General features: G+C 36.7%; 1 protein-coding gene across 4 annotated transcripts; it reads left to right on the top strand.

The window, feature by feature from the left end:
- Window positions 1–732: 732 nt before the first annotated feature.
- Window positions 733–10,249, top strand: DFC (DHFS-FPGS homolog C). Of its 4 annotated transcripts, XR_016122701.1 has the most exons (18): window positions 733–873; window positions 972–1,076; window positions 1,669–1,831; window positions 2,118–2,329; window positions 2,520–2,585; window positions 3,027–3,136; window positions 3,379–3,439; window positions 4,151–4,234; window positions 4,778–4,834; window positions 5,028–5,088; window positions 5,381–5,427; window positions 5,574–5,651; window positions 6,493–6,990; window positions 7,175–7,253; window positions 8,153–8,308; window positions 8,726–8,826; window positions 9,287–9,489; window positions 9,896–10,249. XR_016122701.1 is itself a non-coding variant. In XM_089042875.1 (17 exons), exons 2-17 carry the CDS (start codon window positions 1,056–1,058, stop codon window positions 9,953–9,955), a joined length of 1,884 nt encoding a protein of 627 aa, XP_088899001.1. In that variant the 5' UTR covers window positions 733–873; window positions 972–1,055; the 3' UTR covers window positions 9,956–10,249. The 4 variants fall into 4 exon arrangements, 3 of the variants coding, with proteins under 3 accessions (XP_088899001.1, XP_088899000.1, XP_088899002.1); XM_089042875.1 differs by lacking the exon at window positions 8,726–8,826 and having other exon boundaries at window positions 8,225–8,308; XM_089042874.1 differs by lacking the exon at window positions 8,726–8,826.
- Window positions 10,250–15,868: the final 5,619 nt, after the last annotated feature.

The following is a 15,868-nucleotide window of genomic DNA, read 5'->3' as shown; positions in this document are numbered from 1 at the left end:
CTCAAGGCTCTGTTTAGTTCACGGAATAGATTTGAGGAAAAATCACTTCCCATGTCATTTCCCAAGGAATGAGAATAAAAATTCATTTCCCACATTTGGTAATGTCGGAAAAGTAACCGGGAGATTTCACTTTGTTTCTTTTCCCATGTTTGTTTTGAGTAAGAATGGAAAACAAAGTTTGTGTAATTTTCAATTATACCCATATTAAATCAAATAAAAAAAGAATGTATTTAATGATACGTTGTAATTCTAAATTTGTTCATAGGGACAAAATAATCATAAAAATTGTGCATTGAATATTGACTCATTTTCCAAACTTTCCATGAGGAAAACAAAACCCAAGTTAAGAGGAGAGGCTTCACTTTCTCCTACTTTTCTATGTGCGAACCATTTCCCATGCCTGACTTACCAAACACGGAAAGCAATTGAATTTCCATTCTGCCTCATTTCCCATGAACCAAACGGGACCCAAGGAATAAAATCGACACAACAAAAAATGTAATAAATGTCAAAGGACCTACATTGAAAACAAAAACGCGTGGACTAAATTCAATAACAACTAATCATTTTGAACCAAGATCTAAGAAGCCCAACTTTTAATGATTTTTTCGTGTTTAAGAAATTATAATAATTAATAGAAGAACAATACCCAGTGTGAATGGAAAAACAGCCATTGCCATGGCTTCAGAGACAAAACCAAAGACGAAAAAAAATATTTGAGAAGCGAGGAGGAGGAAAGCTGCGGTATTTGGTAAAGTTTTGCCCGTACAATTTTCTAGCAGGGATGGTGGGGGGTGACGTTAACGCCAATATCAAACGGACATTTAGTTCTGTCCTCCTACCGCTCGGCTAGCTCGGAGTTAGAATTATGGGGTATGAATTATAATAAATCAAACCTGTTGGATTCGATTGTGATTAAACCAAAACTCATGGAGTGAAACTGAAATTCTCCCTATATAAATTGATAATAGATTGAACTCACAAACTCACAAACGCGCGGACGCGGACACATCACTCCATGAGAAGAGCGGCACCGAATCTCCAACTCAACCAACATGCCTCCGCTTAGTTCCTCTGTCAGTCTCTCTCTCTCTCTCTCTCTCTCTCTCTAAATGCAAACACATACAGAACAGTCATGTTCATGTTCATATGGTAGAACAGGATAAGAACAAGGAGAATCTGTTATCTTCTTCTGTTCCGTAGCATAAATTTTCCTTGTAATCTTCTTGTGCCCATCTAACCCTGAAACATTCGTAAAGAAAGATTATGATGAAAGACTTTGGAGAGATCTTTTCTTATGGGTGATCAATTAAATTGTTAACAATTTTTCAGAATCAGCACAAAAGGATAAGATTATTTGACTAGCTTTCTCTCATATGCATGTGTCAACCAATTTTTATTTTTTAAATAAAGTATATCGTTGTTTTTTTTTACTCTGATGAAAATGAGGAAAACGAAAAAAACGAGAAATATATCCAGCTGAATTGGGTGTAGTGACAATTGTGTGTCACCATGGCTTGTGTCAGATATGGGAAAATACTTTTCCTCACCCTGCCATTACAGACAGCCTAAAGTGTTCCATGATCTCAATTTTGTTGTCAGAGCATATCATGTTTTTTTTAATTTTAAAATTTCTTTTAGTAAACTTAGAAGTTATTGTGTTTGCAGGTTGATGCTCTCCTGATGAATGTCTATACAAACACTCTCCTGAAGTGTGAGAGATTTGAAGTTTCACACTTCCATGACCGAAGTGTTCGCTTGTTTACTAATAAAACATGGAGATCAAATAATGTGCCGGCTTTTAGAGGCACAAGTGATCTTAATAGACGTGGTAAGTTCATTTCCCTGCAAATGGATGTTCAGAGTTTCTCATGTTACATGAATCTCTTATTGATGTTTTTGACAAGTTGCTTTGAAGCACTTTAATTTGGGGACTCCTTAAGGAAATAAGATCATGTGAGATTATGCCAATCTATGGGTGAAATCTAGGACTTGTACTCGGTTGTTTTGTCATTCTTTAAAAAATTATCTACCTAGTTGTTCTAGAAGTCATCTTTGTGCAGGGTGGAAGAGATTAACCTTGAGTTCTTTAACTTTTTTGCTGGCTTAATTTTTAGGTTATAGATCTACAAAGATATCATCTCAAGTTATGGAACAAATGCAAAGCAATGTGTTTGTGAAAGAGTACTCAGATGACTTACCTGTTACATCTTCATATGAATCGGCCATGGAAGCACTTTCCTCCTTAATTACACGTAAAAAACGTGGAGACAGATCATCTGTAGGTGGTAAATATGGGAAATTGGAAAGGATGTCGATTTATCTCAAGGTAATGTACTAACACAGTACAATGAGACCAGCATGTTCTGAGTAATTATTGTTGAAATTAAACTTACTTGATTGAGAATGTTGTGGTGACTATCTAGTTTGATTTGTATCTTTGTAGTAACATATATTGTTTTTTAAATTTTGATTTAGTGTTTGTAGATTGAAATGCAGAATGCTTGGTTTCTTTACAGATACTAGGCTTGGAGGAAAAGATAGGAGGACTCAAAATTATTCATGTAGCTGGAACAAAGGGCAAGGTGATTTCCCTTTACACTATAAACTACATATCCTCTATAAATCAGACTAAAGCTTTCAAACGATTAACAACATCTTTTGAAATATTATTATGATATCCAACCCTAGTAGTGTTGATAAGGTCATAGCTGATAAGGCCCTTAAATAAGAACATATTTTTAACTTGTTAAATGAGATATTAACTGATCCAATGATTGAAAACATAATCTTTTATTAAAGTGTCTGATTAGATATGCATATGTGTATATTTTAGATGCAATATAATTATATACTTCTGAGATGATAAAAATGGGAAGATATTAGAAGTTTAGCATTCTTATTAATCTTACATTTGTCTAAGGGTTATTGCATGACACATAATAGTCAGAGAACACATTTCTGCAATCTCTCTCTCTCTCTCTCTCTCACTCTTTCTGTTTTTCTTTTGGGCTTTCACATATAAGGGTTCAACATGCGCATTCTGTGAAGCTATTTTGCGGGAGTGTGGTTTTCGAACGGGACTGTTCACTTCTCCTCACCTGATTGATGTCAGAGAAAGATTTCGGATCAATGGGTTAGTATTTTAACATAAAAATGAACTATATTGCTTATCTTTTGTTTGGATACGTTGGTCATGTCTCTCTCTCTCTCTCTCTCTCGCTTATCTTTTGTTTGGATACGTTGGTCATCTCTCTCTCTCTCTCTCTCTCCCCTCCCATTGCCTGTAATTGGTAACTTATGTGTACAAAATTAATCTTACATTTGACTGTCAATATAACTTTCGGGTCTGAGCTTGACTTTAAATTGCTTGTGTAGGTTGGACATAACTGAAGATAATTTTCTACTGTATTTTTGGAATTGCTGGAATCAACTGGAGGTATTACTCCCATATAAATTTTAGAATCCCATCTTTGGAATACTTTTAAGATATAGTTGTTCCAAATTGTAAAAGTTCTTATTGAAATCTCATACCCCAGCATGGTTCATGAGCACCTTCATGAACAGATGTATAGTTGTTCCATATTGTATGCAATTAATGATAATCACAAAATTATCATTGTTCCATATTGTAAAAGAGTTTCTATTCGAGTCTCGTACCTCAAGCGTGGTTCATCTGCACCATGCATGGCATTTCAGTAGTGCTCCTGGACCTGCTGTTAGATGTGGCATCAGTTCATATAGTACTGGTCATATTCATCAAAACTCAAGATGTTTGGGCTTGGACTAGACTGAGAGCTTTGGTATGCATTATTTTTGCTTCAAATTCGTGGAGAAAAATCCCTATGTATATGTATTTGGACATTTCAGTTTCATGAGCATCAGAACAAATTCATAAAAGCTTAAAATTTATATGATTCATGGCAGTCATATTCCAAATTGGGAGGACTTTAGAATCTTCAAGACTACGTGTGAGCTTGATTTTTAAATTATGATTAGGTTGCATATGCATAAGATGGTCTTTAGTAATTTTTATTACTGCTTGCTTGATAACTTACCAAATAACAACTTATGGTACTGATGCTTTATCCACGTTAAGAGCCCAAGTTGTAAAACGCAGCTTTTTGATTATTGAAGCTTGAATTTGCAGGAAAAGGTTACGGAGGACCTGCCAATGCCTCCACTATTTCAGTTCCTCACTTTATTAGCTCTCAAAATATTTGTTTGTGAACAGGTTAGTCATAGAACCTTAATTGCATATAAAGCTTCCCATTTTGGAATTGCGCAGAAAGCTGCAGCAAGGAGTTCCTTTTGTTTTTTTGGTTACTCATGTATTGTATGTATTTTTAATGATTCTCACTAATGAAAACTGCTAGAGTCTGATGATTGGGTCATTTTATCCCTGCTTTCGTTTGGAATTTTCTGTTCTACTGTCAGTGTAGTCATCACTCTCCCAAATATGACATCAGGAAATGTTCTGAAGCCTGCTTATTAGCTAGTTCCCTAATCTCCTTACCATCCCTGCATTCCCTCCCTTATTGAGGTCTTCAAGCAGTGTTCCCGTATGTCTATATTAGGACTTTCCTTGTTCTGTGCCAATTAACTGGATTAGTGTGTTCTATAGTTAGCTTGATATGCACTGTCGCACTAACACAGTATTAAAGTCTGTTGCTGGTGTTTGAATCTTGGAAACCCTATTTTTGGTATCTAAGTTTTGTTTTCCTTGGATTTTTTCTTTTTCCTGATGTATTTTGATTGAGAACAGTACTTTTGATAGGTTGACGTTGCTATTATCGAAGTTGGTCTTGGGGGAAAAAGAGATTCAACAAATGTGGTATGCTGTATGGAACTAAGTAAAATTCTTGTAGTCTATTCAAATTTCAAAACTGTTTTATTTTTCTTATAGAAGCCTACGATTAGATTATAATAAAGTGAAACTTGAGCATTCTCTTAATGTTTTTGCTGAAAGAACTGTATATACTATTGTTTGTGGAAATACTTATTGATGTCAGTGATAAATCGTGCAGATAAAAGAACCTATTGTTTGTGGCATTACATCTCTGGGGATGGACCACGTGGAGGCATTGGGTGAGTCTTTTTGACTCCTCAACTTGTTTTTCCATATTTTGTTTACTGAGATCACAATTACCTTCATACTTTTTTATTTTGGTGGTGAAACAATCATCTTCATGGTGGTGAAACAATCATCTTCAATATATAGGGAACATTTATAATTTTACAATTATATGAATTCTATCCTGTTTCTGAGACTAGTTATCAGTAATCAGGTATTATTCTTATGCATTTTCCTCCGTTTTAGCATTATTGTGACTGATGGGGATATTTGGATGCTAACTTAGTTAACTATAATATTATGCAGGAAATACCCTTGGGCAGATAGCTTCTCATAAGGCCGGAATATTCAAGGTATAAATCTCCACACAAGCAATTCAAGCTAGCATGGATATGCTTACTTTGATTATGAGTTATTTATTGCATATTTCTGTTTTGATTATTCAATTGGCAGTTTTCATATTTTCTGAATTGGGTTGATGTCTTCCCTGCTACTGAAGCCTCATATTCCTGCATTCGTGGTAGCTCAACTTTCTGAAGCAATGGATGTAATCCAGGAGGTGGCTCATGGACTAGCGGTATGTCATCTCTCCTAATTCCATTGTGTAGAGGTCATAATTTGAATGTATGCATGGTACATGTCACACACATGCATGTGCACATATGTATACTTTTGTTCCCTGCCAATAGTTTTTGGGTCAAATTACTTCTTACCTTTTCCGTGGGCTCTAAAAGAAATTTTTTTTTCTGTCATTGTGATCCATCATTTTCTTCTGATCATTGATGATTTACCTCCAAAAGCTTTTTGGCCTGGTTTTATGGGCAAGCACCACAATTATAGAATGAAGTTATGAGTTTCATATATATATATATATATATATATTCCTTCTTGGTTTTTTGCACATATTTTTGGATAAAGATCAGAAACAAATGCGGTATCTGCATTTTTTCATCACTCTAATTTTCATGTGATCAAGTCTGATAGTTGACATTAGACACTAAAGCTTTCATATGATCTCGTCAAGTGTTTTAATACATTGAAGTAAATAAATGATAATTGCACAAATGCAGTTCTTGATGGATATAAATGTTCTTGTTATCCTAAAATTGAGATGAAAAAAGGTCTTGACATGGTAAAAACCTGAGCATACAAATTTGGTAATGTTTGTTTTATTTTATTCAAAGATGACATGTTACGTGGTGCTGATGGAAGCCTGTACGTTAAACTAGCGTGTAGTAGGCGTCAATTTGTTGGTCATCCTTCAGTGTTCAGCTAGGCCTAACCAAAATATCATTATTCTGCTAGATATTTTTATAGGTTAATAACTGTAGGTTCATTACATACAAGTTCCCAGACAAGAATTTATGGATTGTTAGCTGCATGTGCATCGTCTTTTGATCTGTATTTACCAATTGCAGGTTCCGTTGGAAGTAGTGGCACCACTTGACTGTGAGAAGATGGATGGTTTAAAACTTAGCTTATCTGGTGACCACCAATTCATCAATGCTGGTCTTGCTGTTTCCCTTTCTAAATGTTGGCTTCAAAGAACGGGGAATTGGGAAAAACTTTTTGGAAAACAAGATAACCTGGATAGCGATTTACCAGCAGCATTTCGTAGAGGTCTTTCAACAGCACATCTTTCTGGGAGAGCTCAGATTGTTTATGATACTTCTCTGAAGTTTTGCAATTCATCAAAAGTGTCTGAAAGTTCTTGTGGAGATCTAATCTTCTACTTGGATGGAGCTCACAGTCCTGAGAGCATGGAGGTTTGTGGAAGATGGTTTTCTAGTGCAGTAAAGGGAAACCGGAAAGCATCATCTTGTTTTACGGTTGAAAACATGGTGCAGGTTTGGGGGAATGGTCACCTCCAATATGGAACAGAAAAAAGGGATAAGTGTTACAAAATATCAAAGCAGGTAAAACCAATACAGATTGCTATTTACTTTAAGTGATAGATGTCTTGAGATATCTATGGACAGCTCTTAGTGACCTGAATGTCTCAGTTAATTGCTTATCATATCAACTGAATGATTCTCATCTACAGTTCGTTTATGTCTGATATAATAATTGGTCCTTGTATGTAATCTTTATACCTTGTAGATTCTTTTATTCAATTGCATGGAGGTTAGAGACCCTCAAGTATTGCTTCCAAAGCTTGTAAGCACGTGTGCTTCTTCAGGTATTGCTGATTCACATACAGTTAATTAGTCAATTCCACCTCGTTGTTCTTCTTAGTTCTTAAAAACTACTTGTTTTCTTCAAGAAGCTTTGAGATATTGGTGTCAAATTTGATCTCTTCCTCTAAAAAGGGAAGGTTGTGTGAACTTGTGGGCGGGGAGTTGGGGATGGGGCAGCGGTTGCCAGCTATCTTTGTCAGCAGAAAAGAAAGAGGCAATTGTCGGTTATTCTATAAAACTGTACTAATGTATAAGCTCAATACAATACAGTAAAAACTCATTGTTAGTATAAATTTGAGAATATATTGCCAGTATTCTCTACTACTAATTGCATGGCGTCAAGATTAGTTAGGTGGTCTGTTGAAACTTTGAGCATAACATCCTGTAAATGTAGTTTGTTTGTCTTTTTTTTTTCCGCTGCTATTTTTTTCCAAGGATACACACACACACAGCCATTGAATTAGCTTATTTGAGGGACACCTTTGTGGGGCCCACTTCACATTGTATTTCACTAATCCAAATTGTCTATGTTTTAGATAATCATTCAAAGATCATCTCTACAAAAAATCACTTGAATCCGATATTGTTTGACCACTCAATTGTGTTATTGAAATTTTAGTACTTTCTTGAGGCACCGTGTTCATTGATTTTGTAGGATACAATTGGATGTTGAAACGTTTTCCGATTTGTCTAATTTTTTGCAAGGATGATCTATGAATGTAGATTTTAAAAATAGATGGTTTGGATCGTTGGAAAAAAATTCATAGGGTACCCTAAAGGGTGTCCCTCAAATAAAATTATTAAGGGATGCCTCAATAGTAGGGGACTGAATATATTTATTTATTTCTATGGTTATGAGAGTTGAAACTGATGCCTCAGGATTTGTTGTAATATTTCTCAGGTACTCATTTCTCAAAGGCCCTTTTTGTCCCAAGTATGTCAACTTATAACAAAGTTACTTCTGCTGCCTCAGTCATTCCTGCCGATAACTTTAGCAGGGATCTGTCTTGGCAGTTCAACCTCCAGAGACTTTGGGAGAAGATGATCCATGGGAAGGGTATATACTTTGGTTTCCTTGAAAGCTTCAATTGCATTTTAATTGGTTATTTTGCGGTGTTTGCTTATTTACACCCCTGATAATAATGATAAGGTATATTGTGTATACATTACATGCACGTATGTATTTATGTCAGACACATGCAAGCACAGACAAATTTTCCTGACCATTAATTTAAAAAAAGGAAGAAAGTAGAAGGGTCAATCAAAACATTTCATGGCTCTTATGAGGCCCATGAAACTGAGATTATGGCCGTGGTGGAATGTTTGTGATTTGCACCTGATCTTGGTCTTTGAGAGGTGGTGTTGGAAATGGATGCTAAGGTTGAAATTGCTAGTATTACATCTCTGTAATGAGTTTACTGGACCTGATGGTGTCTTGGTTGAGGAGGTTAAATATCTGCTTCACCAATTTCAGAAAGCTTTGTGTTGCCGGGGAGCTTTGCAGCTGCAACCATGTTGCTCACGCTCTGGCTCAGTTTGCTTTAAGTTGTAAGGATTTCGTTTCTTGGGTTGAAGGTACTCCTCTTTGGCTGCATCCTCTTCTCTCCCATGATATCAACTAGGGTTTCCTTTTGAATGAAATGTTTATCCTGAAAAACAAAGAAAAAAAAAGTAGAAAGATCAACCAAACACTTACAGTTGCCTGGGGGAAAAAAAACAGCGAGCAAAGAAATCTGCGTAACTAATTAGTGGGGGTTAGGTTTAGTTTAATGCTGTCTGAAAATCAGCTCTTTTAAGCTGTGATCATTAGCAATCCTTCATCTGATCTGATAGTTTTTTGTCAAAATAGCGGCTGTGGCCTTAAAATGGTGCTATGGGGTCCTGATGTTGGGTACCTGAGAGGTGACCCGAACCATCCTCTGACCAAATTGTCTATCAGTATTTTGTATGCGTTCAATTTATGCATGCAGTTGAGAATGATGTTTTGATTATTTCTTGAACAACAATCTGTCCAACACAATGTTTTTGTGCTCAGATACAGAAGTCGATACTGTTATTGACACGGAACCAAAAATAGATGCTGCAAAAATTTTGCCTTACGAGTTTCTTTATGAGGATGCTTCTCATTGCAGTCCTGTAGAAAATCATTTTGCTTGTAGTGCAGTAATCCCTTCACTACCATTGGCTATTGATTGGCTCAGGGATTGTGTAAAAAGAAACCCTTCTGTTAGAATCCAGGTAAAATTACTGGCTACAAACTTGTTCTTTCATTGATTTTGGAAAGCTCAACTATTTAACTTCATATAGACATATCATTAGACCATACAATTAATTTGGAATTTAAAAATAGTGATTCATATTATTTCAGTACTCTTACATTTATCTTGATGTGTGGTTTAAATGTCGTTTATTGTCTTTTTGGCTGGTAATAACTACATGATTGCCATACAAATTTCCTTTGTGCATTTTACAAGTTTACTTTAAACTAATATCATGATATCCAGCATTTAGCAATTGAAACCCCTGAAAATTGTGCCCTATATTATCTGATTTCAATTTTTTCCTGTTAAATTATGTTTTTGGGGGAAAATTCTGGATCTTTGTACACATTCATACATCTAAAATGCTTATTGTGGATCTGCAGGTTCTTGTAACCGGGTCATTGCATTTGGTCGGAGATGTACTAAAGCTGTTGAAGAGATAATATGTATATAAATTAGGCTGCCAATACATCTCAACCAACACGTTCTTAAAGTTGTTTACGTTGCTTTTTTCTCGCAATGTTGAAGGAACAAGGCTCATCAGGTCACTTCAAGCCTGGCTTAACTATTTTTCACTCACTTGGATTAATTGTTTGTATTATTCCTTCATGTTGTACCATAAAGAAAAATGTTCCATCCTTCATTTTGCAATTCCTTTGTCAAGGAATGTCATGTTTGGCAACGCCATAATGTATCGAACAGTATATGTTCTAATGCGGAATTTATTATTTCAATCAGATTTTATTTTGATAATATAAATTAGCACAATTTTATATGGTTAGTTTGATCTCCGTTAGAAATGAGCTAGATTGAAGTTGTTTCCTTGTAAAACTGGAAGTATGGATGGCGAATCAGAAGAGAATAAGTAGATGTGGCATAATGAGGAGAAACAGTAACTTGAATTATCATGCTGTTTATTGTAACATCCCGTCACGGATTTTAACTTCATTTTTGGAGTTTTAAAAGGAATTGATGGTTTTGCCCTTAGGGTTTTAAAGTGGTTTAGGGGCCACTTTTTGTTCGGGACTAGTTTTGAAAATTTTCTTCACCCCATTTCATGGAAATTGTTCTCATGAGTTCGTAGCCACGTCCTGCGCGTAAATCAGACTTTTAACGAGAGTTACAGTTAACGGAAGTGCAATAGCACAACCGTAATTTTGGAAACGTAAGATTTTTTTAAAAAAAACTCATGGCAACTTTCTCTCTACTCACTTTTTCTTCTCTTTCCTCTCTCCTTGATTCTCTCTCCTCTCTCGCGAAAAAAAGGCGCACAACACTTGAGGAAAATTCCCGATACGATTTAGTGGGGACAAACAACGAAGCCGATACACATCTCCTCCCTCGACATTTCCCCTAAGTTAGTTGACGCTGTTAGTGGCCGTCATCACCTTTGTGAGCCTGAGAAGCTTTGGCCAAAACCCTTACATGGTTGGCTATATTCAAGCCAATTCGGCCAAGGTACAAGAGTAAAAGTTGTTTCCCTTGAAGTGCTTGTGCGATTGGTATATTAGGTTGTCGGTTATTTGGACTTTTTCTGACGGAAAACTTCAAAAGCCTCAGTCGTTGACGACGCATGAACACCCTAGTGGCAGCCACTTTGCTTTGTAATTGCCCATTCCTGGGTTGTCATCATATGTTTGCGTGTACATGTGTTTATTATACATGTGTCCGACCAGGATTACCCAAACCTCCTGCCTGATTTGTCTACGGTGGTTGGCGATTTCCTCCATCCTGGTTGACTTGGATGTTTGCGTACCCATGTTTAGTATACTGTGTCAGGCCAGATTTCCCCATCCACTGCCTGATTTGTCTACGGTAGTTGTTCGATTTCCCCTTCCCGATTAACTTTAGATGTTTGCATGTACAGTATTTAGTATATAAGTGTCAGCTAGGATTTCCTAGCCATCAACCCGTGGCCATTTTCCTCATTCCCATTGCCTTTAGATGTTTGTATGTACCTATGTTTAGTATCTGAGCGTCGACTAGGAGAATTGCGTGTACACTGCAACAAGAATACTTTATAGGTATCTGCCATGAATTATTTGCATGTACCTCTGTTTAGTATACAGTGTTCGGCTGGGATTTTGCCATCACTTGTCTGATTGTCTACAGTGTTGGCATATTTCCCTCTTCCAGTTGCCTTCGGATGTTTGCATGTACCTATGTTTAATATACATGTGTCTGACCAAGATTTCCCCAGCCACCTGTCTAATCCTATGTGGGTTGTTGAGTGCATGGTTTCCAAATGAGAGGTTGGGTGTTATGTATGTATGACACTGCTTTTTAAGAATATTATTGTTTTCTTGTGCTCAAGAATGTTTTAAATATTTGTCAGCCTATCGATTGATTAGAGGATTGGTTTTGGTTTTAAAAAGGTTTGCTTCTAATTTCATTTTCTATTATACTTGAGATAAAATCAAAGTTTATCTTTTGTTGGATACAAGATGTTGGGTTATTGTTTAAGAACTATATGTGGCTTGATCCCTTGAAAATTGTACGTTGGCAACCTAGAGTCAACCTAGGTCAAGCCATGAGGTTAGGCTTTTAGTAGTGTTGAAGGAAAAATGTGATCCTCCCAACATAATTTCACCACCACTAACTAATTAATAGGGTTCTATTATTTTAGGTTCAACCCATTTGAGACGTAGTGTCTCTTAATTACAATCCCATGCTTCAAGGAAACACCCTTTGACTCCATCATAAAGAAACAGAACGTGTGTCTTTGGTTTTGCGGCTGCCCCTAAGTCGAACCTCAGGGTGCCTACGTATCCCCTGCGGGAATTAAGCCACTCATAGTTCAAAGAATAGCAATGAATAAATGACTCATTGTGAGGGGAATTTGTTTTGAATTGTATTGAGGAGTGTTTAAGTGAATTTAGCTGAATAAACCAGGGATTTGATATGGAATTGTGTTTGGGATGGTTGCATCTAAATTGAATCTCTAGATTGCCTACGTACCCTTTCAAAGGGATCAAATCAACGTAGATCGGAATTTGGGAATTAATGGGTAAGTGTTGTTAATGTATGCATTTTGAGTTTTTCTTTTGGCTTCCCTTGACAATTTTGTAATAGGATTTTATTGTTTTTATCAAGCTCAAGTTTAGATTAAGAATAGCTTCTATAGGTGTTCTTAACTAACAACTATCCTATGGAGGCTCAAGCAATTTGACAAAGGTAAGTTTTGCATTGCATTACATTGCATTAACCTATTCCTGAAGATTATGACTAGTCATCCTTTCTCCGTATGACTAGTCAACTTCTGCGTTAATAAGGTTTTCCAGGTCACTGTTTCCAGCTGGATCCTACCCACTGTTTTTGTCATAGTCTACGAAATTCTCTGCTGCCTTGTACGATTCTAACCTAGGAATTTTGGTGTAAAAACAGCGACATTCCTCATTTTGCAGCCGTCACTTTGGGGGACAAGTTTTGGAAAGTTTCATAGCAAACTTTCGCTTCTTCTTCCTCAAGAGTAACCTTCATATTTTTCATTTTTGAGTTTTCCAAATTGTTTCTTTTTGAAAACTGCATTTGAAATATGAAAACTTCATCTTGCTAGATCAAACACTCTATCATATATATCTAGGTCAGATTCAAGATTGATTTCTTCAAGAGTATGGTTTCTTGAAGAAATTGGTCATTTTCTCCATGAATCCAAATTTCATTTCTGTCTGAGTTAGAGCTTGCAAGTTGGTGCCATGGGATGAATGAGTTGGAGAAGGAGCTGTCATTGCCATGAAGAACTAAGCTTCAAGCTTTGCTAAGTTGGAGAAGAAGATTGCACAAAGGAGGTATAGCTCATCTTCCTAAATAGATCTAGGTTTTTCTTGAGCTTGCTTGTGTTCCTTTGTAAGAATCTTTTTCTACTTAGTGGATTGCCTGGTCGGTTGATGACCCCCAGTTTTTCCCAATGGTGGGTTTCTGGGTGAACAGTTTCTGGTTTCCATCTCTGTAAATTTTCTGAGTTTGTGTTCTTGATAGTTGACTAGTCATCTGGGTTTGTGCGGTTGACTAGTCATCTTTTTCTACTGTTTGGTGTTTGCTTGATTATGCTGTCTTCACACACTTTCACCATAGTTGTTGCTAGCACAGGGGATGCCTAGATTGATGGGTCCTTCTGAGTGTCTAGGTTGTCACTAGTAATTCTCTAGGCTTGCAGGTACATCTTGGTATGCTCTGTGTATGCTATTGTTTGGTATAATTCATATCTGATAGTTGACTAGTCATAAGAGTATTTGGTCAAGGTCTAGAGTGTGTGAAGTTTGCTGCGTTCTTGGTTGAATATCTTTTAAATTTACCCCTCGTCACTTAAGTACCATTTTCAAGTGTTTTGGCAAAATTTGGTTAAGATATACCAGGGATTTAAATTTGGTTGCAGTTGCCTCTATTGGGATGTTAGACTGCCTACGTAACCTTGATGGGATCAAACCGACGTAGTTCCAGAAATTTGATTTAATTTGTGTGGTTTTGTACCACTTGGGCCTTTGATGTGCTTTTGTACCACTTGGGCTTCAATTTGTTGATTTGGGAATTAATGGGCATTAGACTTTAAGCCCATTATTCCATAATTTGTGGACTTGAGACTTTGCACCAATTGTTCACCAACTTGATTTTTTAATCGATAAGTCCGTTGGGCTAGAGATAATGGAATGAGCCCATTTAATACCACTGAATCTTGAGATGCGAGTTTTTGAGATGTCGGGTCTTGAGATATGAGATGAAACCATTGTGTCTTGATATCCATTTTGACATTAGACCATTGGGTCGTGAGAAACTTCACTTTGGTATCAAAGAAGAAGCCATATTGTTTCTTCCCTACTGGAGCCTCACGTGGTGGGTGATTTGTTTCACCACAAGGAATATTGTCTTCTGGAGCCTCAAGCTCCATGTACAATAATATTGTCTTCATGCCTTTATGTGGCAGATTTTTCCACCACGAAGAAATCTTTGTTTTTTTTTAAAAAAAAAAATATTTGTCTTCAGCTTCAATTCTTGTCTTGGAGGCCATAAAGGCTTGGGAATCATATGAGCCACCCCTTTGTTTTAATTGCTATAGCAACATCAGTGGTTTGAACCAGTTGGTTGACTTGAACCTTGCCTCCACTCCATATGACGAGTAGCATTTCTTGACTGCCATAAGTCAGCAAAGGGAACTAGCCTTTTTCTTGCTGGTGGATCATTGTTATCACAAAAAAAAAAATGATATTTGTATGCCTTATCCAGCTGGTTCTTTTCGGCTTGGTGCCAAGAGTAAATGGCTTTAACTTTGATCAAGACACCCAAGGATAAAAATCCTTCTCCCAGTGAAGTGTGGATAGGCCATATTGTTCCTTGTTGGATTTGTAGACAAGAAGCACAAGAAGAGAAGGCCCTTTTCCGAATAGGACTAGACCACAAGAATTTCTTTTAAAAAGGGTATACGTGCAACACAACTTGAGAGCCCTAGCAATTAAAACGAGAGCATTCGATATTTTGTTGTTGTTCCATACTAGTTCATACACCTTCACAGGCTGCCTGTTGCATCATGAAAAGAAGAAACAGATTGTTTCTTCCCCTCCTGAGGTTTCACGTGGTAACCCACACTCATAATCTTCATTTTCCTTTTCTTCTTTTTTCTTTTGTTCATCTCCATGTCTCTGACTTTTTGTCTTCTCTTTTGCATGTACAGATTAAGGAAGTGCTCTGCTGTATGCCACATTGAGAGCTTCAGGAGCAGTTTGTCTTCTTGCTTCATAAAGACAAATCTAGGTTGAGTACTTGCTTTGCCTTCTTCCATATTGAAAGCTTTTTCTTTACCTATTCTTTTAGTCAAAGCTAACTCTCCATGATTGGAGACATCCCTGCATTTGGAAGCATTTAACCGGAGTTGCTGTTGGAAATATGATGATTGAAATCATCATGGAAGACAATCTTCCCTGTTGGTGGTGGAGTGAAAACATTGATGGAATTATTTTAGCGGAGCCAAGCCTTGGAGAGATTCTTAACTTTGTTTATGATGATTAAAATCATCATAACCAAGAATCTCTGTTGATTGATTAAACGAACTGGGTGCAGATCGTATCCTCGGAAATACTTGAGCAGAGCTGTCCCTTTGAGAGATTCCTGGCCCTTTTTATGATGATAGAAATCATCATAGCCAGGAACCATTGAGTTGAATGAAACTTGAAGTCTTGAGCAAAAAACCAAAAAATTGTGCCATGAAACTAATATTTTTACCTTGAAATGGCTCTTCCCTTTTTCTAAAGTGTGCTTGCTAATTTTTCATTCCTGCGGCTGTTCTCCTTTCTCCTCCTTTTCTTTCATGTGGTTGTTCTCATCTCTGCCTTCTTTTTCTTTTTCGTGGCTATTCTCTTCATGGT

The sequence above is a fragment of the Prunus mume genome, linkage group LG8 (genome assembly GCF_029339155.1).
Source record: "Prunus mume cultivar Tortuosa linkage group LG8, ASM2933915v1, whole genome shotgun sequence".
NCBI classification, from domain to species: domain Eukaryota; kingdom Viridiplantae; phylum Streptophyta; class Magnoliopsida; order Rosales; family Rosaceae; genus Prunus; species Prunus mume.
The sequence above is the reverse complement of the archived record's forward strand: the minus strand, read 5'-3'. Positions and strand labels throughout refer to the sequence as shown.

What these genes read in the sequence shown, in the direction of transcription:
- DFC (XM_089042874.1), top strand. Translation starts at nt 1,056, where the DNA reads ATGCCTCCGCTTAGTTCCTCT. An exon ending in TAGCTGGAACAAAGGGCAAG is followed by an intron (nt 2,586 to 3,026) that starts GTGATTTCCCTT and finishes TTCACATATAAG; the next exon opens with GGTTCAACATGCGCATTCTG. An exon ending in AGGTGGCTCATGGACTAGCG is followed by an intron (nt 5,652 to 6,492) that starts GTATGTCATCTC and finishes TACCAATTGCAG; the next exon opens with GTTCCGTTGGAAGTAGTGGC.